The 23,471-nt window shown below is 36.3% G+C and overlaps 1 protein-coding gene across 1 annotated transcript in view; it reads right to left on the reverse strand.

The window, feature by feature from the left end:
* The window catches only part of Pdgfc (platelet derived growth factor C), a 162,210-nt gene that overhangs the window by 63,548 nt on the left and 75,191 nt on the right, over positions 1 to 23,471 (reverse strand). Inside the window, exon 2 of the mRNA XM_027392923.2 lies at positions 2,157 to 2,352. Within this exon, the coding sequence (XP_027248724.1) occupies positions 2,157 to 2,352 (196 nt within the window). The remainder of the gene's footprint in view (positions 1 to 2,156; positions 2,353 to 23,471) is intronic.

Raw genomic sequence — 23,471 nt, forward strand, 5'->3', positions numbered from 1 at the left:
GGAAGCAAGGGTGGCAAATAGTAAAAATGAAAATGGCTCAATTCATCATATGGAAATTCATCAGAAAACGGAATTCAACTTAATGAGCAGGTACAATTTCATACTTTCTGTATTATCAAAAATGGAAAGACAAAGAAAAAATTCAGTAAGAATCCTATGAAACCACGATCTTTATACATAAGTGGTAGTTGTCTAAAATGGTCACTTTTAATTTAATTTTACTTGGTCAAGTTGGGAATATAGTATGCTAGGTCTTCATTCTGACCATTCTTAGACATAAATGCAAAGGTTTCTTTAGTTGTGTAGAAGAATTCCAGAGACACCAGTGATTCACTGAGGTAGAGAAAATGGAAAGGTTGGCTAGGGCCTGGGGGTGTCACTCAGGTGTACAGTACTTAGAGGAGCAAGACAACATAATCAGAGACAAAAGTCAAAGCCAAGGAAAGGGTGGCTGCTTAAAGTTGGGCTGCATGCTGGATAAAATCATATCACACACTGCTTGTGGCAGGTAAGATGACAGTTATCTTCAGATCATTAACTAAAAACATATATTACTTAGACAAAGTGCACACATATTATGCCTTCTCCTATGATATGTCTGTCAATTATACAGATGTTTCTGGGGCCTTTTCTACTGATCTAAATTAGGGTTTTTCCACTCAGTGTGGTACATCCAAGACTCTTCATGTGTTTCACAAGATTTGGAATTCTTATCACAGCAAAACTATCTAAACAGGAACCAACAAACACAAGTTTTCATTTGTGTTGCAGTATAGAATATGCATCTCCTAGACATTTGCTCAATCCTCTCACCTGCATGACACCCTATAGAATGCAGGATTGATTCCTAGTCATCTCATGATAGCACCTACTTCTGATGGACTACATTGTAAATAGAAGGGAAAACACAACTCAAACCCCAGTCACAGACAGAAGAAATGCAGGGAAATAATAAAGCTAAAAATTTACTACAGCAATTATGATGTTTACTTGACAGACACTGAAATATTTATCTGTAATACATGACAAAAGGAAAGTTCTACTTTAACTTGCATACCAAAGAAGACAAGGAATTCAACAAAGACCTTTAAGTGAAATACTTTCATAATACACAAATGGTACTGAAGCAAACGTTGTTAAGACCACTCAACCTTGATGATATACCCATGAGATTGAAAGAGAACATTGGTCTGGCTTAGAGTAGTGCTTCTGTGTGGGTGAAATAGCTCATGAGATCTTGAATGTTGCTGGGAACCATGGTGCATTCCTACTTTGCATTTTTATCCTGAATGTCAAATTCTGTTCTTCAAACTGTATGCCTTCCTCCTCATAAGTCTTAAGCTTCTTAGTTCTTCATGCATGTAGTTAGGTATCAGTGTGTCATTTAAATAATGTACATCTTTAGATAACAGTTTTTGCTTGTGAACATTTAAGCGCGTGTGTGTGTGTGTGTGTGTGTGTGTGTGTGTGTGTGTGTGTGTGTGTGTGTGTGGTATATGCATGTGTAAGTGACTTGTGGTTGTATATGTGTGTGTATATCTGTATATGCCAAAAGCTGATACAGGGAATAGACAGTTGCTTCTGTGCCTTAATATTTTGGAACAGGATATCTTTGGTTGGACATGGAGATTACAGCTTCAGATATGTAGACTGGCCAAAGGGTTGCAGAGTTGTATCTCTATTCACCCCAGCTTGAGATTATACACCAGCTACATGGGTGCTAGAGATCTGAAATCAGGTACTCATGCTGACATGGCTAGTTTAGCCACTGAGCCATCTCTCAACTCTTTTTAAATAGTTTATTTATTTCATTAACTTGACTTTCAGGAAGATCAAATATAAGGTTAATGCTAATGGTAATTTGAATTGTCTGGTATAACTATGATCCTTTACACAGCTTTTGTTCTCTATTTTCTATTATACGTATTAGATATGGTTTTCACAAATTATGCAGAAGTAGAAAGACGGAAAATAATCACTGAATGTGTATTGATGAGGATCCTGATTTTTTAAAAAGAAGACCTTAGTTGAAATAAAATTTGTAAAGTTAGGTCAGTCAAAAAAACAAAGCAAAGATTCCATTTAAAATCTTATCAAGGAATCAACATGAAAACAGCAGTGCTCCACAATGCTAGAACTCCAGATGTGTTACTCACTTGCAGATATCCTCTTCTGGGTCTTCCAGCCCAAATCTCTCATCAAAGGTCAGCTGGATCCGCATGTTTTCATCAGCTGCAACTAATCTCCACACCAGCACTGTATTTCTTGGGTAAGTGTGGGGAAACTTCGGGCTGTGGATGCTCCCATTAGCAGATACTGTGACAACTCTCTCATGCTGCGGATCTTGGACTCCTAGAGCAAGCACACAAGCACAGATGTATATTAGAACAGGTGTTTCCAAAACCACAGGCTTCAAAACAACTGGCTATTTTTGTTATTCACATTTCACTCAAGGTGTTGAAGTCAAGCATGCTGTCTACAATATAACTCAAGTATCACTCTTTTCAAAATGTATCCTTTTATGGTATGCATTTTACAATGGAAGGAAAGTAGAAATTAGTCTTTTTTAATCTAGTTGTAAATTAGTAAATTTACAACTGTAAATTATTAATTGTTTGGCCTCTAAATGAGTTTGATGTAATTCTTTACTTTTCTATCAAAATTCTTTGAAACAGGATCCCATGTAGCCCATGCTGTCCCCACACTCACAATGGTGCTGGGTTTCAACTCCTGATTATCCTGTGTTCATTTTTTGAGTGTTGGGAATATAGGCTTGACCCATCTAGACCAACAATATAGTTACATTTTAAAAAGCACAAATAATTATGCTTCCTAAATAGCAATTGCATTGGCTAGATAGAGCGAATTTATTTCACAGTTTGGATTAATTTTATTTATGAGAAAATATAAAATACTTGCAGAAAAAAATGTGAAGCTACATAAGTCAAGTGGAACACTATAGAAAGAGGTCATCAGTTCCTCTGATATCTGATGGAATGGTCAATGGCAGACCACACCACAAGCTATCAGACTTCTCTATCTGCTCCAATTCCCAGTGCAAGAGAAACGGAGCCAACAAAATCAAAATGATGCCAACAAAACTTTTTTATTAAGATTTCTAGTAAGCTGTCTCCAGGAGAAGCTTAGAATTTCAGAGGACCTGTAATTGCTAACTTACTCCAGATCTTACATGACCCTCCAAACTAATGTTTCTCAACCTGTGGGTTTTGACCTGCTTGGGAGTCACATTTCAGATATCTACATTGTGATCCATAAAGGTAGGAAAATTCCAGTTATGCAGTAACAAAGAAAATAATTTGATGGTTGGGGTCATCAAAACATGGGAACTTTATTAAAAGGTCATAGCAATAGAAAGGCTGAGAACTACTGCTCTAAAGAAAATTAGAGCAACGCAATGGTCTCATTTTTTGTTATAAGATAACTTCTTTACCGTATAAAGACAACAAAATAAAGTCATTCATACAGCACTTCTCAATGCTTTAGTTGGTTACCCTGGATTTTTAACTTCTAAAAGAAGAGTGTACCATACAGTATAGTACCTGTGGTGCCATAACAGGAGTATTTTCCTGTCATATATCTATCAAACTATATGGCTGATAATATCTTCCTTTTTTTCTGTTCATGTTTGTAGTCACATAAAAAAGCAGACTGGAGAGGGTGTGGAGAAAAAGGAACACTCCTCCATTGATGGTGGGAGTACAAACTTGTAAGACGACTTGGAAATCAGTATGGCAGTTCCTTGGGATAATGGGAATCAATCTACCTCAATATCCAGCAATTCCTCTCTTGGGCATATACCCAAATAATGCACATTCATACAAGGACATATGTTCAACTATGTTCATAGCAGGATTGTTTGTAATAGCCAGAACCTGGAAGCAACCTAAGTACCCATCAACTGAAGAATGCATAGAGAAAATGTGGTACATTTACACAATGGAAGGAAAAAAATGGAATCTTGAAATTCACAAGCAAATGGATGGAATTAGAAGAAAAGTTATCTTGAGTAAGGTAACCCAGTTGCAAAAAGACAAACATGGTATGTACTCACTCATTCATGATTTTTAGACATAGATCAAATGATTACCAGCCTATAATCCTCATCACCAAAGGAACTAGGAAACAAGAAGGACTCGAAGAAAAGAATGCATGGACCCCAGAGAAGGGGAAAGGGCAGGATCTCCTGAGCTAATTGGGAGCATGAGAGTAGGGGAGAGGGAGCTGGGAGAATGAGAGGAGGAGAAGAGGAGGGAAAAGGAGGAAATGGAAGAGCAGGAAGGTTGAGTCTAGGGAAGAATAGAGGAGAGCAGGATGAGAGATACCACAACAGAGGGAGCCATTATAGGTCTGAGAAGAGATCTGGCACTAGGGATATTTCCAGAGATCTACAAGGATGACACCAACTGACAATCTAGGCAATGGTGGAGAGGCTACCTTAAATGATGTTACCCGATAATGAGATTGATGACTACCTTACATGCCATCCTAGAGCCTTCATCCAGTGGCTGATGGAAACAGAGGCAGACACCCTCAGCTAAACTGAAATCTGGAACTCACTTGCAGAGAGGGAGGAGTGAAGAGCAAAGAGGTTGGGCCCAGGCTGGTGAAATCCACAGAAACAGCTGACCTGAACAAGGGGGAGCACATGGACCCCAGACTATTGTCTGGGAAGCCAGCATGGAACTGATCCAGACCCCTGAATGTGAATGTCAATGAGAAGGCCTTGGCACTCTATGGGGCCCCTGGTAGTGGATCAGTATTTATCCCTGGAGTTAGAAGGGACTTTGGGAGCCTATCCCACGTGGAAGGATGTTCTCTCAGCCTGGACACATGGGGCAGGGCTGAGGCCCTGCCCTGGATGATATGACAGACTTTGGGGAGCCCCCATGTGGGGGCCTTACCCTCCCTGGGGAGCAGAGGGGGGGTGAGTTGGACGGCTGGTGGAGTGTTGGGAGGAAGCGAGGGAGAGGGAGAGGATTGACATGTAAAGCAGGCTTGTTTCTAATTTAAACTAATAAAAAACAATTTCTTGGGAAAAAAAGAAAACAGACATCAAAAAATTAATAAAATATGATAAAATAAAAACAAACAAAAAAGCAGACTTTTACTCACTTACAATGAAGAACTAAGATAGTCAAGTCCTCGAGCCATTAAATTTCACTCATAAAGAAAAATAAACAAATAAACAAACAAAAATTAACAGACTTTTAAACCCTCCTTTACTCAATTTCTCATACCATGTTAAGACAATTTTTCCAAAGACGTATCTGAACACATGAAGGAAGAAGCATAGTAGGATGCATGACAAGATGAGTTCGTGGTTTCTAGTCTCACTTAAGATGGCACATCTAGATGACCACTCAGATGGAGACATGCTGCAGCACAGTGGGCCCTGTTTGCAGCTGGATTCCAGATACATGAAAGCATCATTATCATAAAAGCATCACATTGTAGCCCATTTTTCAATGACTAGGTTCTCAGATGTGCAGTTACCTATAGTCACAGAGTTAGTTCTTGATACCAACTTTTGGTTATGTTCCTTCAGTCTACAGCAGTGTTAGTAGGGTCTATTAAACTGTCACATTACAAATGAAGCTGGGCCCTTTTCTTTTCTTTTTGTATTTTGATTTTCTGACATTTATTTTTCTTATACATTCACTTCCTATAGCTTTTTAGTCAATGAATTTCCTAGTTTTCTTATTTTCAAGTCATTCTCATTATTAGTTATGAAGTAGAAACAAAAGTAATTTTATGGTTGGGGGTTACCAAAAGACTACTGAAGCACTGCAGCATTAGGAAGGGTGAGAACCACTGATCTAGAACAAAACTACTGGCTCTTGAAAGATCAGAACTCTATTTTCATATACACAATCAAAAGTTCATGACTAAAGTACGTATAATTATCACTGTTTACATTTTTGCCTTTATAATTCATGATTTCACTAAACATCATTTGAAGAGAAAATTCTAGCCTCTGTGGAAATAAGAATTCTAAATTTTCATTTATGTTAAAATTGCAGCTTCCAAAATTCACTTCAAAATGTGAGGTAAGTGAGGTATGCCACCAACATTTGTGATTTGCAGGTGACAATCAGTGTTTCATGTGGATCTCAAGCAACCAGACCTATAATCAAAAAGGAAAAAAAGAAAGAAGGAGGGTGGAAACAACAACAGGCATTAAACTCTACCAAATTAAGACTTTGCACTACAATTCTGTGGTCTTTACAGCCATCACTCTAAAACAGAACTTTGCTAGGAATGTAAGTGTAAACATGACTATAGTACCATGCAGAGTATGTGCTTAGTTTAATGAACATTTGCTTTGCTCATAACCAGTGACCAACACACCCAAACTACCAACAAAACACATGCATGTAGTTAAATCACTCAGCTACCAACATAACGTCTTGAAATGTGTATGAAATAACAAACCTTGTATATCTTAGACAAAAAGAAAATCTACATGAGAAAACTGGGGTTTATTTAGAATTCATAATTATAGCCAAAGCCATAATATCTGACCCCAACAATCTTAAGAGAATAGCATTAAAAACTAAAATGAGTCGAAAGAAGGAAAAAGAAGAAAGAGAATAGATTAAAAATTAAGTACCAGCTACATATGTACAGCTCAATTCTTTAGGCATTAAACCAGTTTAGTATTGAAATAAGGAAATCCCTTATTATTTTTCATGCATTATATATTATTGATTCTTTTAAAGACATATATTCTGTGGTTGACAGAGAACAGTATAGTGGCAAGATCATAAAACAAAAAAAACTGTAATATTTCAATATCTTTTATTGGTAAAAATAACATTTAGATGGTTTAATGACTATACTTAACTTCTTGAAGAAACGCAAGTCATTCTGTCTCTTTGCCACCCACACACTCCTGAGTGCTGAGACTACTGGGTCTAATTCATTAATATTTTACCCTGGTTTTAGAAAAAAAATGAACTGTAGGATTTAAAATTTTGTCAATAAAATCTGGCTTCGTCTATGAGCTCTAGCATATTCTGTGTCTGTCTGGCAGAATCAAGGCAGTTAGCAGCAGTGTGTCACCACCCACAGGCTGGCAGACTTCACAGATGGCCTGTGAGATGTGCAACATGCTTCCTTCCAAGTCCATGTTATTTTAAAATGTTCAAAAACATTTCTTTATGAATCAGAGCATCTATTGCTAATCCTTTGACAAGGTCATGTAGTCACTAGTCTCATTTGTGCTTTGATTTACTTGTCTTTTTCATTATGTATTTACTTATATACTATTTTGCCCTTTTGTCATCCTTCCTTATCTTCATCTTGATCATTTGTTTATGTGGCTTATTAACAAATTTGATTTTAAGAACGATGGAAATCCTATGACATACAACATGGATGTTTGTACATATATATTCATTGAGCAGAAACTAGTTTTTCTAGAGAAATCAGAATGTTACTGCCACCTTATTTGATTCTTCAGAGAAAAGACAAACTAGAAGTTCGCACCAAAACAAACATTTTCTATCCATTATGTCTATATAGAGGAGCCCCACAGCACTCATATCTTTCATTCTGAGTAAAAAGAAGATAACACACAAGACAGGAACCCTGGATTTTAGCTTTTATCTTAGCATTATTTAACAAAACCTACCATTTCCTGTGTCTTTAACACTATAGTAGAACAATAGGAGGATAATCAACAAGCCTAGATCTGTCTATCACAGCTCATACATTTGTAAAACAAAGGGCTTCTAACAGAGAGTGAAAGAAGGGATTGTTGTACTAAGCATACCACCAAAATTAGTATCATTATTTAAGATATGCCCAATTAAGGTTCTTGGGCTTACTCTAGCTGAGAGACTTTTGTTTCTCCTAAAAGGAGTAAACAACCAAAGAACTGTCTAGGAACTTTGAGATGTCAGAAACTAAACAGAGCTCAGTCCTCTTAACATGGTAATTAGTAGGGCTAAGATAGTGTCCTGCTTGGCAATATGACTAAGGCATGTTCAGCTATGAAAACCCACTGCAGATGTAACCTTTCTACAATACACTTGTTGTTTTCCACTTATACTATTTAGCTCTGCAAATATAGAGTATAATAGATGTTCTGGTGTTTTGTTTTGTTTTGTTTTTCTGCCATACTATGACTTTCAGGAGGCAGGCAGTTTTATAGAAATAAGTAAATGTAAACTACTCTGTGCCTTACTACTCTTTCACTTACTCTCACATACTGGTATCATAAAGAAATGCATATCCTAGAACATGGCAGAAAAAGCACTATACATTATTTCGGTGTTTAAACAGCTCACCATCAAATCTTAAATTTACAAAGATTATTCATTATTCATGGTAAGGATACAGTACTTCACTCAGCACATAAACATTCTTCAGTTTATGTTTTATTAACTCTTGGTTAAATTCCATATTTTTATTAGATATCTTAGCTGAAGTTCATCTATATAATCTATACATATGCCAACTGAGAACCTACATCACAGAGTACTCATTATTGAGATTGAACATGTTCTTAAAATGTCTGATTATTTTTAAAAATAATCACACTCTTACTCTCCTCTATTCTTCCCCAGACTCAGTCTGCCTGATCCCCCAAGAAAAGGGATATCTTAATAGAGGGAGGTAGTATAGGTTTAAAGAGAAATCTGGCACTAGGGAAATGTCCAGGGATCCACAAGGATGACCCTCAATGAAGGATCTAAGCAATAATAGAGAGACAACTTTAAATGTCCTTCCCCTATAATAAGAATGATGACTATCTTATATACGATCCTAGAGAGTTCATCCAGTAGCTGATGGAAGCAGAAGCAGACACCCACAGCTAACCACTGAGCAAAACTCCTGGAATCCAGTTGTGGGGAGGGAGGAAGGATGAATAAGACCATGCTGGGGAAATCCACAGAAAGAGCTTACCTGATCAAGTGAGAACACATGGACGCCAGTAGTAATGCTGGGGAACATGCATTGGAACAATCCAAGCCCTATGAATATGGGTGCCAACTAGGAGGCCTGGGCAGGCTATGGGACCTCTGACAGTAGAACCAGTATTTATCCCTAGTGCACAAATGGACTTTGGGAGCCCATTCCCCATGGAGGGATACTCTCTCAGCTCAGATACACAGAGGAAGGCTTAGGCCCTCCCCCAAATGATGACAGACTTTGATGATTGCCCATGGAAGACCTCAGCCTCCCTAGGGTGTGGATGGAGGGTGGGATGGGGGGGGTTATGGGGATGCATGGGAGGATGGAAGGGAGAGGGAACTGGGATTGATATGTAAAATAAGACTTTCTAAATTAAATAAATAAATTAAAAAATAATCACACTCTGGGAATATATTACAGAGTATTATAGCAAGAGAAAGCATGCTAAGTAACAAAATCGAAACAAAAAGGGGGGATATAACAACGGACACTGAGGAAATCCAGAGAAACATCAGGTCATACTTTGAAAACCTGTACTCCACAAGATTCGAAAATCTAAAGAAATGGACAATTTTCTGGATAGATATCACTTACCAAAATTAAACCAAGAACAGATAAGCAGTTTAAATTGACCTATAACCCCTAATGAAATAAGCAGTCATCAAAAGCCTCCCAAAAAAAAAAAAAGAAAGAAAGGGCCGGATGGCTTCACTGCAGAATTCTACCAGAAATTCAAACAAGAGCTAATACCTATACTCCTCAAATTGGGATATTGCCAAACTCTTTTTACAAGGCTACAATCATTTTGATACCCACAACACACAAAGATACAACTAAAAAAGAGAGCAACAGACCAATATCCCTCATGAACATCGATGCAAAAATACTCAACAAAATATTGGCGAATCGAATCCAAGAACACATCAGAAAAATCATCCACTATGATCAAGTAGGCTTCATCCCAGGGATGCAAGGACGGTTCAACATAAAAAAACCATCAATGTAATCCACCATATAAACAAACTGAAAAAGAAAAAACATATGATCATCTCATTATATGCTGAAAAAGCCTTTGACAAAATCTAACATCCCTTCATGATAAAGATCTTGGAGAGAACAGGAATAACAGGCATATATCTAAACATGATGAAAGCAATATACACCAAACCAACAGCCAACATCAAACTAAATGGAGAGAAACTCAGAGCAATTCCTCTAAAATCAGGAACAAGAAAAGGCTGTCCACTCTTCTCCTTATTTTTTCAATATTGTACTTGAAGTTCTAGCTAGATCAATAAGACAAAAAAAAGGAGATCAAAGGGATACAAATTGGAAAAGAAGAAGTCAAACTTTCACTATTTGCAGATGATATGATCGTCTACAGAAGTGACCCTAAAAACTCTACCAGGGAACTCCTACAGCTGGTAAACACCTTCAGCAAAGTAGCAGGATACAAAATTAATTCAAAACAATCAGTAGCCCTACTATATACAGATGATAAATGCAATGAGAAAGAAATCAGGAAACATCACCTTTCACAATATCCACAAGCAACATAAAATACCTTGGGGTAACACTAAACAAAAAAGTGAAAGACCTGTACAGTAAGAACTTTGAGTCTTTAAAGAAAGAAATTAAAGAAGATACCTTAAAGTCTAATATATGAGCCATTCAAAGATAAAAGTCTCATATTTTGGGAAGGCCATTTGATACTTGCTTTTTATTAAGTAGGGACAATCACATACTATTTAAAATTATTTTTTAAAAAAAAGAACAATAATTACATATCTACATTTAATTAAATGAGAAACACCACCCAAAACACTCAGATAATTCAAACAAAATGAGGAAAAAGTTAAACAATTGCCAAGTTTCTTGGGATTATTAATCAGGAAGCTGTTATGTGAAGCACAATGAAAACTTAGTCATATCTATAAAACATCCCATTTCACAAAAGCAAGTTGTTTGAGCTTTAGCTGTGACTTCTGGGCAACAGTTTATGAGTGTGATGAGGAAAAGCACCACTTTTTCATAAATGTTGCTGCTATGACACAATTATTTATGTCTTTCTCTAAAGAAATTGTAAGAATGGAGGCACTAGGTTCTTGGCAAATACTTAGAATGGGAGTAAAGGAGCCTGGGAAGTGTCCATGCACAGAGTCTTCCCAAATTATTTAATTCTCTGAAGAAGTAGGGGATAAGCGTTGTTCTGGTCCTACACAGATCCATGTGGAACATTATTAATATGAATTGAGTTCTGTCATTGTGTAGGTCTCATCATCGGGACATTCAGACTGAACTCAGTGGCCTCTTCTCAGTACTGGGCAACCAGACAATTTGAGGGTAACAATGAGTTTCTGAGCTATGGCAGTTCTTCAATTATGATAACAGCATCAATTCCAGGAAAAAAGTCAATGTGCAAAAGTGAGCAGATACACCATAGGGTAAAGTAATGGAGCCAAAACATACAAAAAGTCACTCCACCTCTCCTCTGACTTCCACAGCCACTGTATCAGAAGACCACTTTTACTTTTAAGACAATTAAATAGAATATTTTATAACTGGCATAATACTTGAGGGGACCTATCTGGTCGGGTTTGTCTAAGATTCCAATAATTTAAGCTGTACTGATGCAATTATAATTATTGCCTCTTTTCTTCTTGAAAATACCCCATTTACATGACAAAAGACTAAACAAGGTCTAGAAATTTTTCTTAGACTGATATTTGTCAAATAGTAAAGATTTGACAACATGGTATTTTAACTTTCAGATAATGATAAAACATGATCAACTCCAGTTTGATTCCATGGGGTAAGGCTCTAAAATGAGAGCTACTACAGAAGGCAAGCTGGAAATAATCTTATTTATCATGACAGAGCATAGAGAGCCGAGCACATCCACACATCATTATGTTAAAGCATTCACACCCAGCAACTAGACAGTAAGTATAGCTATATATATGCTCAATTACAAGATCTGAGACAAGAAAACTGATTCAGATGACACTGGTTTTACTCTGTTAAGTTGAACATTATTCAAAACACCATAAAAATGCCAGAATGTAGAAGAGAGTGCTAGAAATAAGTTAAAATATGTAAGAACATTCAAGTTAAAAATTAGAAAATCCACCATTTTATTTAATTAGAGTTCCATGTACAAAGTTCAAATAAAATATTAGGATGTATTATCACCAAAATTATTCAGCAACAAAATATATTTATACAAAATAATGTTGTTATCAAAATAACTAGTATTATTAGACATTAATTAATATTATATACACTTTAAAAAGATATAGATTTATTGTAAAGGATAAACATCTACTAAATTTGTAGCTGGGTTTACTAGCCATTTCTATAATGCAAAGTAGTTACTTATTCTTTTGTGAGATCAAAGCCCCTAGATAAATTACTGTTCTTTTGATGGGAGGATGCTAAGAATTTATCAATGAAAATAACAATAAAATAATTATCATTCAAAATATTCATAGAAAATTAAAATTAGTGAATTAATTCATGTATTTATAAATATTTAAAATTCTCTTATGCTAAACTGTGCATTATAAAAGGCGCTCCTACCTGTTCACTGGTAAAGTGAGCTCTCTGTCTATCAAAGTAGCATTTGACTTTCTTATGAACACTTTCTTATGAACACAAGTAAAGTAGATTTAGCCACTTACATACAAGTATATCCACTTTGCATGTTTTATATTTTGGCAATAAGTATATGTTCATCTTTTTATAAGCAGGATTTGAGATGATGAGTACATTGACATCAGAGACATTTGCTTCCAATCCACCTGTAATCCTACGTGATAATTCCAGGAAAATGAAATAAAAATTACGCTGGGATATGACGGCCCTTCGTGGCTGAATTTACATAAAATGTGCTCAGTAACACCTTAACCACTTTGCTGCCAGACACAGCACAGCTTCTATACCCACCCTACCTCAACAGTTCTCAATTCATGTCTACCTTAAATATATGAAGAAACACAAAAATGCAAAAAAGTGTGTATGTGTATAAATGTGATGATTTTAAGAGAACAAAGACCATAAGTGAATAATAAAACTTACATAATGTAATGGAAAAATGGGGTGCTTCAGTTATGCTTATTGAGCAATACATACTGTAGTAACAACAACGTACCCAAGTGACTCAATCTATTTAATGACAGATTAGAGTATTTGACCACCTATAGGGACTATGGGAGAAGAGTGAATATGTTTAAATACCAAGAGTTCCCAGCCTCCTAGAACTAAATTGAACCTATCCACTGTCAGTTTCTCCAGCAACAGCTGTCTTTGCAAAAATTATTTTCAAATAGAGTCAAAAATAAAAACACAGGAGACCTAAAATGAGTAGGAGAGGAAAGATTAGAGTCCAGAACAGAAGCAATTTTGCCCCAAAGAGCAACTGAATCTGACTTTCCCAAGTCCAGAAGAATGTCCATCTGTGAAGGGAGGTTTTCCTCTTATGCTCTAGCTATCACTCATCCTTTGATCATTATTTAAAAATCCCTACCTTCTAATCTCAGGAAGACTTGGAGGCCGTTTCTGTCAAGTTAGATGCTGTTAGATTCTGCTGGAAGATGTGAGATCTCTCTTTGTGGCGTTATTGCTGTTTATGTTAGGCTAATCCCTCAGCCAACAAATGGACCAGCTGCATTCATGACCTCCCAGTTTGTGAGCAGACCTGTTTGAACAGAGCACTTCCTTGCAAATTCTTGTCCTTTCAGCCTAATTCTAAAGTTAAAAACTATCACTTCTTATTTCTTACAAATTTACTCATGTGTCTTTTAAAGAAATGGAACACTGCCAGGAGATTTTGAGCAATTCTGAGGGAGGAAAGACAAGGAGAAGAGAACAGATAGGAAAATTATTTGAACCATTCTTAATTTAGCAACAGTGAATGTAGTAGTACCAATTATCTTGACAAATAGCTGTTACTCCAAATCTCGAGTTTAGATAAAGCTTTGTGAAGAAAGCTGTGTGTGAAAAAAATAAAAGCCTAAGAGCAACAATTCCTAACATTTTAAAATATGTATCAAGGACTTATGTAGATCTCTTGTTATAAAACACACAAAGCATCAACTATTGATTTTATTGCAGATAATTTTATATATTTTTTATACCAGAGCAGTATAGATTATATACCTTAATTTCATTACAATGATGTAATCTTCTTAACAGTAAGCCAATACAATTCCAAAAAGTTTCTTATGCCGTAACAAAATACTAAGTCTCTCTCTCTCTCTCTCTCTCTCTCTCTCTCTCTCTCTCTCTCTCTCTCCTCTCTCTCTCTCTCTCTCTCTCTTTCTCTCTCTCTTTCTCTCTCTCTCTGTCTCTGTCACATACACAGGCACACACATGTGTGCAAACATGTGCATATGTGCACACACACACACACACACACACACACACACACACACACACACACATACGAATTTGCTAAGACTGACTTGTTAACTAAGTAGGAAGCTTGATTCAGTCTTTCTCCAAATGACAGTACTAATAAATGAAAGCTGGGAAAGATTCTAAGAAACACCAGAGTGAAAATTTACACCCCAGAAACATACTTCTACTCTGTCTAAGTCCTCAGACTTCAGATAATGTTCTCTTTACCATGTTAGAGAGTCTACAGAAGTGAGAATATTCTATATGCATTTATGCAATGACCAGAAGACACCACTCAATCATTGGGATGACCAAATAGAAACTCAAAGGTACCCAGACATAAAAGCCATCTCATATGTATCTGTTCATGTTGCAAGAGCAGCTAACAGCACTACATCACCTAAACTTCTCTCATTCCATGATGGCTCAATATAGCAACCTTCAATACCGGGCCATACAATACACTGTGTGACAGAAAAGTGTACACATTCAGAGGAAATAAAAATGTACATTTGGCTTACCTTTTAATGTTCTTTCTCCTCTTTTCTATGCCAGTCCAGATGCTGGGGTATAGTTCCTCCCTGCCAGTAGATGGAGATAGTAAAATTGAGTCTTGGTAACCTCAAATCCTAATCTAGGTGGTTCAGAATTTTTAATTTTGGATTTTGGATGTTAAAAGATAATAATTGAATAATTGAGAAACACAAAGTTTGTAAAACTGTCTGAGTTGGTCAAATGAACTTTTCATTTTTGGACATTAGTACTAAATTTTATGGGAGAGGGTCTTGGCTGGCATAGAAAAAATATAAGAAAGAGCATTATTTGGTAGAATATAAAACCTAGACATTTCAATTCTCTCAAAACCCGCTCATTCACTCAGGTAATACCTATATGTACTCTAAATATGTTACTGGGCAGATGTTTAATATACATTATTCAGTTAACAATTTAATAACCCTGTAATGTTATTCTTCCCCCACCCCATCATGTCCCAGAAACTTAATTTAAGGCCCACAATAGTGATCCCTGCATGCAACATTTCTTAGTGCTCCTAAGTTTTTAAATACTTATATGGAATATTTAGGCAGAATTAGGCTCTTATTACTACTGGTACAGGGGCCTTGGAGTTAAAACTCCCTTTGCTATCATTAAAAACTGGTTTTGTATCTTTCTTTCAAATCAACATATCCTCCCAGGATTATACAGAGACAAATTGATAAAACCTAAATGTCATCATCTGTAGAGATTAGATGGATTAGCTTTAAAAGAAGAGCCAAGGCATAAGGTACATGGTTTTGTTTGAGGACTGCATTCTTGAAACCAAGCTCAAAGGGAAAATCATAAAAGTTTGGGCTAGTTGTCAACAACTTATGGAACCAATATGAGTACTATCACCTGCAATAGCTAGTGAGGTACCCCTGGATGATAATGAGGAAGCCAATTGAAGGACTTTTTCAACTGAATTTAACACCTGTGGGATGACAACATCACTTGTCCTCCTTTTTATCACTCAATATATACACCTGATGAGAGAGAGTGGGAGTGTACACACTTACGTGAATAAATGCCCTTGTCAATATCAGCAGAAAGAGGCCAGAATAGAATTCCAGATATGCTTCTCTATCACTCCTTGGTTTATATGCTTGAAACAAGGTCTCATACTAAACCCTGTGCTACACTGAAGAGCACAGTACTATGGACCAGTGATCCTCTGCTCTCCAACTCAACCCCAACATCTCAGTTGTAGGCATATGCACAACTGCACCCAGTTTCTTGCATGAGTTCTGGGCATTTTGTCTTGAGTCTTTATGCTCTTACATGCTGAGACATCTTCAGAGCCCAATTGGATAGATTTTTTTTAAATAAAAGACAGTGACAGTATCATGTCAGATCCACAGATATAAACCATAAAATTGTTCCAGAAAACTTAGATATATGGTGATCTTAATAACAAAAGACAGCATCAACCTTCAACCTAAAACACTCTAGTATAATGGCTATCAATTCCCTTTCCATCATATTACATGCCACAGATCATTGTTGCAGGTAACACTCACACACTCTACTTGAGGCAATGAAGAGGAAAGATGCCCTTTCACAGTGGTTACCAAAATATACCACATTGAGTAACCCCTGATTCCATCATTCCATAAGCATTAGATTCAAATTCCTGATAGATTTAGCTTTCCTAATTGTACCCTGTTCAGTTTAGCTCATTGAGTAGAACTTTTTCTTTGTTTTTACCCATTTGGGATTATCTCTTATAGTTACAGTACTTTACTAAAATAGGTTAAAACAGCAACAACATAGTGACCCCATAGTTGTCTCTGTATGATTGTCTCTATTAAAATTGTGATCTGGAAACATTATTGTCAGTCATTACTGATTTCCTAATCTCTGGTATCTTTCTAGTGCTTGGATCAGTACACGTGAAAGTAGAGATTATTTCTGGAATTTAGCACTCTTTAAATGGTGTTAAATTTCAGAGATTGCTTAAAGGGTGTTAATTGATTAGGTGTTAGGGAAAACAGAGAATAAAACTGCCAAAATTGGTGACTTCTTATCCTTCAAATGATCATTTAGTTATTTGACTATTTCATTTTTAAGAATTGTGTGACTTTAATAATAATCTGAAAAGACCCTAGATTATGCAAATAAGTTTTGTTCTCTTGTCTACCATTGAGTCACCCAGTTCAGCACAGTCCCTGGTACCATGTAGACAATAAATATGTGAGAATTGGTTACATGCTGAAGACAATGCCACCTGCAAACACATCTGCAAAGAAAATTTAGGGAATGAAAAGGATGACATATGAGTTGATTCTGGGACTTATATCTGAGAGTTCCTTTTATAGATGTGTTTTTATTTCAGTTTAAGTAGAATTTACAGAGTCATGCCTTACATATTAAATGACACAAACATCCCTCACAATGACAGAAAAATCTGTTCCTACAGAATGCAGTTATATTCTATTATTGTTTGTAAATAGAATCCTGTTCTTCAGGGTCTCTATCAAAGTTTCCAAGTATAACAAGCATTACATTCTGAAATAAAAAGGCACACATTTATTTAAAAAATGGTGTCTTTGTGCTCTCAGTCAGATATGAGGAAGTGAATAAGTATTAATAAATTGCAGTAAGGTTTTTGAAGAATTGTCACTCCACAATCCCAAGATCAAAATGTAACTTAGGTTGATTTTTTTTCTTTTTCTGTGCCACAAGAGGCACAATGTGAGGTATTAATAAGTGATCTAAAACACTGTGGTAAGGCAGGATGGCAAAGCTTTTACCATCATGATAAGGTGCTTCCTGCAGAACAACCTAGACAAAGAGACACACGGAAGTTCAGAAGGTTTCAAGACAAAGATACAAATGGCCTGCAATCCTTCTTGCCTTTAGAATTGCTCTTATCAGAAAAGCATACTTCAAAATCCCTTCAGCATGCCAAACTTCTGAACTAAATCTACAGAAGAGAAAGGTTATGCTTAAATTTGTATAGCATGAGTTTGAGAAAGTTTTGAAACTTATAAAGTTCTAGATGCTCAAACTAGAAAATTACACATCAAATTATGTATTCTAAACTAGTTCTTGCACAAAGGAATGTAGTTTTAACTCTGTTATAAGAAGTTGCCCTTTAAACTTTTTTGGCCAAATAGAAGTAAAGATTAATTGCTCAATAAATAACGTTGTCACCATAAAGCAAAACCAGTTAATTCTTCATTTCAAAATGGGAAGACATAAGCAGCATTTGAGACATTTGCTTTGCAGCTCTGGGGATGGTACACTCTCCTTGAACGTGATGGGTAAGTGTTCTGCCTATGACCTATACTTCCAGCCTCAATTCCTTGTAAAGAAAGAATAAAGAGATGGGTGGGTCAAGTTTTTGTGTAAAATTGTTACCATTGGCATATTACTAATCAACTGTTTGCAAAACATATTTAATATGCTGCCTAGAAAGAACATGTATTTTCAGTATGTAATTTCAAAGAATCTAAGTCAGAAATGATTTCCAATTGGTACTTGCAAATTAAAAAATAATTTTCATCAATAGAGTCTCACTGAATATACCATCCATTTTTAAGGCCAAGCCCTATGCCAAGCTGTAGATGGCCAACACATAACTAATTCAGTATCAGTTTTATAGACAAGTCGTACATGTGTATTATTTTCTGGTTTCCAGTTTTGTGTTTTTAAGAGATTTCTGTGTGTGACAATGTGTGTACTACAGAGTTTGTGTTTCTTATGCTTTTTCTTTAGCTCTTTTTCTTCAGTACATTTCTTTTGTTCTATTCTTTTTTAAAAAATTGTACTTTTTAGATGCCTACTTGTATTCTAATGAGAGAAAGAAAAGAAAAAAAGGGCATGGATTTGGGTGGGTTTGGAAGTGAGAAGGGGAAGGAGTAGGGGGAGGGCAAACCATAATCAGAATATATTGTATGAAAAATATTTTTAACTTAAAAAGAACTAAGATGTCTTTACAATCACCAACTTCAAATCCCACCCACTTGTTCCTCTTGAGTAAGACTCTGCTTCCACATTAAAGATGACAACTGTCTATACCTCCAGATCCAGATGGCCCAGCACCCCCTTCTGGCCTCCATCCTCATATGTCATGCATATGGGACACAGACATACATGCAGGCAAAACACTCATGAAAATAAAACAGAAACAATTCAAAACTACCCAGGCAGATGGTTCAGGCCATTTATAGAGTGCAGACATAGGCTGTGCAAGATCTTAAGTTCTGTCAAAAACAGCTAGTTTCCCTCCACATACTAAGTTTTCAGAAAAAAAGAAAAAGAAAAACTATAACGGTCTGTCATAAAAAATGTATGTTTACAAAATAAAGATTATAGTAGAAAGTTCAACTCCCATGACTGTATTCCAACAAGAAGGATATTTTTATAACTCTTGCCCAATTTGAAGCACCACATCTATTGAGTATAAATAAAAGGTAAATGATGAACACATCCTAACTGACTTTTTTTCCAACTTTTTTTTATTTGAATTAGAAACAGGATTGTTTTACATGACAATCCCAGTTCCCTTCTCCCACCCGTCCTCCCCTACCGCCCCCCCCCCAATGAAAACCCTATCTGTCACATATCCTTTCTGCTCTCCCTAGATGGTGAGGCCTTCCATAGGGTGTTATCAGTGTCTATTGTATCCTTTGGGATAGGGCCTAGGCCCACTCCCATGTGTCTTGGCTCAGGGAGTATTCCTCCACATGGAATGGGGTCCCAAAGTCCACACCTATGCTAGAGATAAGTACTGTACTTCTACAGGAGGTCCCGTAGATTTCTGAGGTTTCCTCATAGAAACCCATGTTCTGGGGTCTGGATCAGTCCCATGCTGGTATTTCAGCTATCAGTCTGGGGAGCAAGAGTTCCCAGATATTCAGGTCAGCTGTTTCTGTGGGTTTCACCAGTCTGGTCTGGACCCCTTTACTCTTCACTCGTCCTCTGGATCTGGGTTCCAGTTCAGTTGGGTGATTAGTTGTGTGTGTCTGCTTCTACATCTTCCAGCTGCTGGATGAAGGCTATAGGATGGCGTATAAGTCAGTCATCAATCTCATAATCAGGGGAGGGCATTTAAGGTAGCCTCTCCTCTGTTGCTTAGATTGTTAGCTGGTACCATCTTTGTAGATCTCCCGACATTTTCCTAGTGCCTGATTTCTCTGTAAACCAAAAATGTCTCCCTCTATTATGTTATCTCCATTCTTGTTATCATCTACTCTTCCCCTGACTCAAATTGCATGATTGTTTTATATCAATTAACCACCAAATGTAAATTAAGAAACATCGGTGACTGGCTAATCATTGAGTGGATTTATTTGCCTGTGTTGTGTGGCCCTACTTTGTATTCCTTTTCCTATTGTGCTTACTCTTTTGAATGGGTTCTTCCTACATTTATATTGGCTTCTCCCCAAGCTATCTTCAGTCACCCTGCTATATTTCCCAATCCCCAGTGACCCCAAGCATTCTCAGACTTAGATCAACACTGTCCCTAAGCACAGATCCTTTGAATGTGCATCAGAAGCTCAGGTCACTCTCCTAAGTCACAAAGTCTCATTCACAAAAGCATTTCCCCTTATAGATCCATTACATGCACTCCAGATGCACGCACAGTTTATGAGCTCTACACCTTCTCCACTTCCTAATCCCCAGTATTGGACGTGGTATTTCACCAAGCAGGCCACCTTAAATATCTTATCATTCATTCATGGCAGTGTTCCATTGACCATGGTTGAGATAAGGTTTAAGTGAAACATCACTAAATATAATATCCTTGTTCTACATTTTAGTTTTTCCTGCAGTTGTCTTCAACAGGAGTCATTTTCTTGCTCAGACAAAAATCTTTCTTTTCCTTACTAAAAGGTGAGTGTTCCATTCTCTGGCAAAGATTTTGTCACCTTAAATAAACATTGTTTTTTTTTCTTTTATACCAGTTGGACACAACTTTAAAATCATTTGTAAATAAAGAGCTAATCTTATACTTTCTAAAATAATCAATTTGAGAAGAAAAATTATTTCAACAAGTAGGCCCATTCATGTCTGTTCTTATTAAGATAAATGAATAAATAGGTAAGCAACATGGCTTAGACATTTAAGGGATCTTGCCATCAAGACTAACAATAAACAGAGTTTGATACCAGAAACCCATGTAGAGGAAGGAGACAATTGACTTCTCATAAATTTCTTCTGACCTCCAAATGTGTGCCGTGGCATTAGAGGGAATGTGCGCGCGCACACAGGTATGTATGCATGCACGCAGAATGACAGGCAGTCAGAGGGATAGACAAAAAACATACCTTTAAACTAAGTGACTGAGTAACTTCAGTACAGGGATAGTTCTAAACTAAGTTATTCTTCAAACTTTGTTAATGGTTTACTCACTTATACCCAAAATTTATCTTTAATATAAGTGAATTGTGATTTTTATTTCTATTCAGAAAATATAACTTTAATAATAATAAAAAGGCATTCATAACCCACTTCTTAATATTTAACTGATTCTGTATATTGTGAATGTGTGCAATGCTGAACAGCCAACATTCTAAACACTATTTACTATACAGTTCAGATTCCCAATTCTGCCCCCTGTCATCTTTCTTTGAAGAAACACATTGCTAGTTTCTAATAGGTGTTAGTAATAGCTTAGCTAACATTGTTCCTTTAGTCTTTTCTGTTCTCCTACTTGAACACAGAATCTCACACATATTAAACAATTACTCTATCTTTACTCAATTCACACACTTTCTGATCTAATTCCCCAAGAAACTTATAGCAATCATGTTTATTTCCTAAAATTATTCTAGTGATTTTATGTGTCTATATTATTAAATTCACCCACCAGCAAACATGGCTTCCCTATCTCCATTTACTCTGACTTCCTGTGTCCTTTCTTTTTTAACACTAGGTGAATAATTGGGAATACAGATACTGGAAATAAAGGGATCCAACTTAAAACTGTCCACAATAACCAATGAGCAATGGCTACTTACTTGATCCCTCTCAATTGGGAAATTGCTTATGTCACACTGAGGCATTATCCATAAACAGATTACAGATACAAGATAGGAAACAGAAACAATGGGACAGTAGAAGCTACCACTGCTGGATCCCTCAGGGCTCCCTGTCATAATACTGTAAATATTAGCTGCCTCTCCCCAATTTAAAGATATTAATCCCAGGTTAAGACACAGTTCTGTAGCTGCTGTTCACTTCAAAATATACCCATATTTTATTGTAACAGGTAGCAATAATAGTTAATCAGTGGAATCTTTATTCATTGTATCTATCATAGAATTCTTTGTCGAATAAAGTTAAGTTTTACAGTTCTGGAAATGTAGGCATCTCTGTCATTATATTGTGCAGCAGTACAGTCTTCATTATCCTCTCACCAGAGGCACAGTCTTTGAAGGCAAGGGATGTAGTCTGTTTTGTTTATCCCTAAATCTCCAGCAACTAGAAGACAATAGGGTGCACAAAACATGTTTCATTAATAGATTCATGTTTATGTAACAACATGGCCTACGTGTGTGTGTATAGTCAGACTTTGCTAGAACTGTACAAATTCTTAATCCTCTTGTCTATCAAAGTACACCAAAGCAACTCAAGACTACCAATGAATCAGAAGAAGCAACTTCACAAAAGTGACTGTCTTCCTTAGTCACATCTCTACCAAGTTATCCTTCCCTTTACTTCTTTCTACTTATTTACTGACCTTTAATAAATCTGGCATTTTCTCTGCTTTTTAGTTGGGATGAGGTTTTCTCTTTGCTCTCTTCCAATCTTTTGCCTTTTATCTCATTCAAGTGAATTTTAGCTTTGAGTGTTTCAGAACACACAATTTCTCAGTGATATGAAGCTACAAGGACATGTCTTGAATGAAAGGATGAGCACACTACGTAGTATCTGGTATTTCTAAGAATATTTCTTTGGAGGCATACATTATCTGTGAAATGTACTCTTCTCTAGACACTTGAACTAGGAATTATCCCTGCTTTACTTCAGTGGTTTATATTTTCCTCTCCTATTAACAAATTGATGCTATATTCTCAATTCAACAAGACCATTAATTCAAACATGTAATAAATCAGATATAGAATGAGTGTCTCAGAAAATGTTGTTTCATGCAGTTGGTACAAAAGTACCCTGAAGATTAAGAGCCCTTTTTAATAAAAGCTATTTCCTAAAACTAATTGAGGCATCCTCTTCAGACCACTGTTGACAAAGTTCTTCAAACTGACTAAAATCAGTTTAAGCTGATTTTAGTAGAATATATTTACCATGCATTAGATTTTTGTTTACCACGCATTAGATTTTTGTTGTCATTAAAAAAAAAGTATGGTGAAATGGTATCAATTTTTGAAGAAATTATGCACAGGTTAAGTTAATTTATAATAATAATAATAATAATAATAATAATAATAATAATAATGAGTGCTAGAAGGCACAAATGCTCAAGTGGAAAATCCTAATAATAATAATAATAATAATAATAATAATAATAATAATGAGTGCTAGAAGGCACAAATGCTCAAGTGGAAAATCCTAAAGGCAAACAGGACTATTACAAATGCAGGAATATTTTACATTCTGTGTTTGGAAAAGGAGCCAAGGAAGAAGAA

This window comes from Cricetulus griseus, assembly GCF_003668045.3.
Source record: "Cricetulus griseus strain 17A/GY chromosome 1 unlocalized genomic scaffold, alternate assembly CriGri-PICRH-1.0 chr1_0, whole genome shotgun sequence".
NCBI lineage: Eukaryota > Metazoa > Chordata > Mammalia > Rodentia > Cricetidae > Cricetulus > Cricetulus griseus.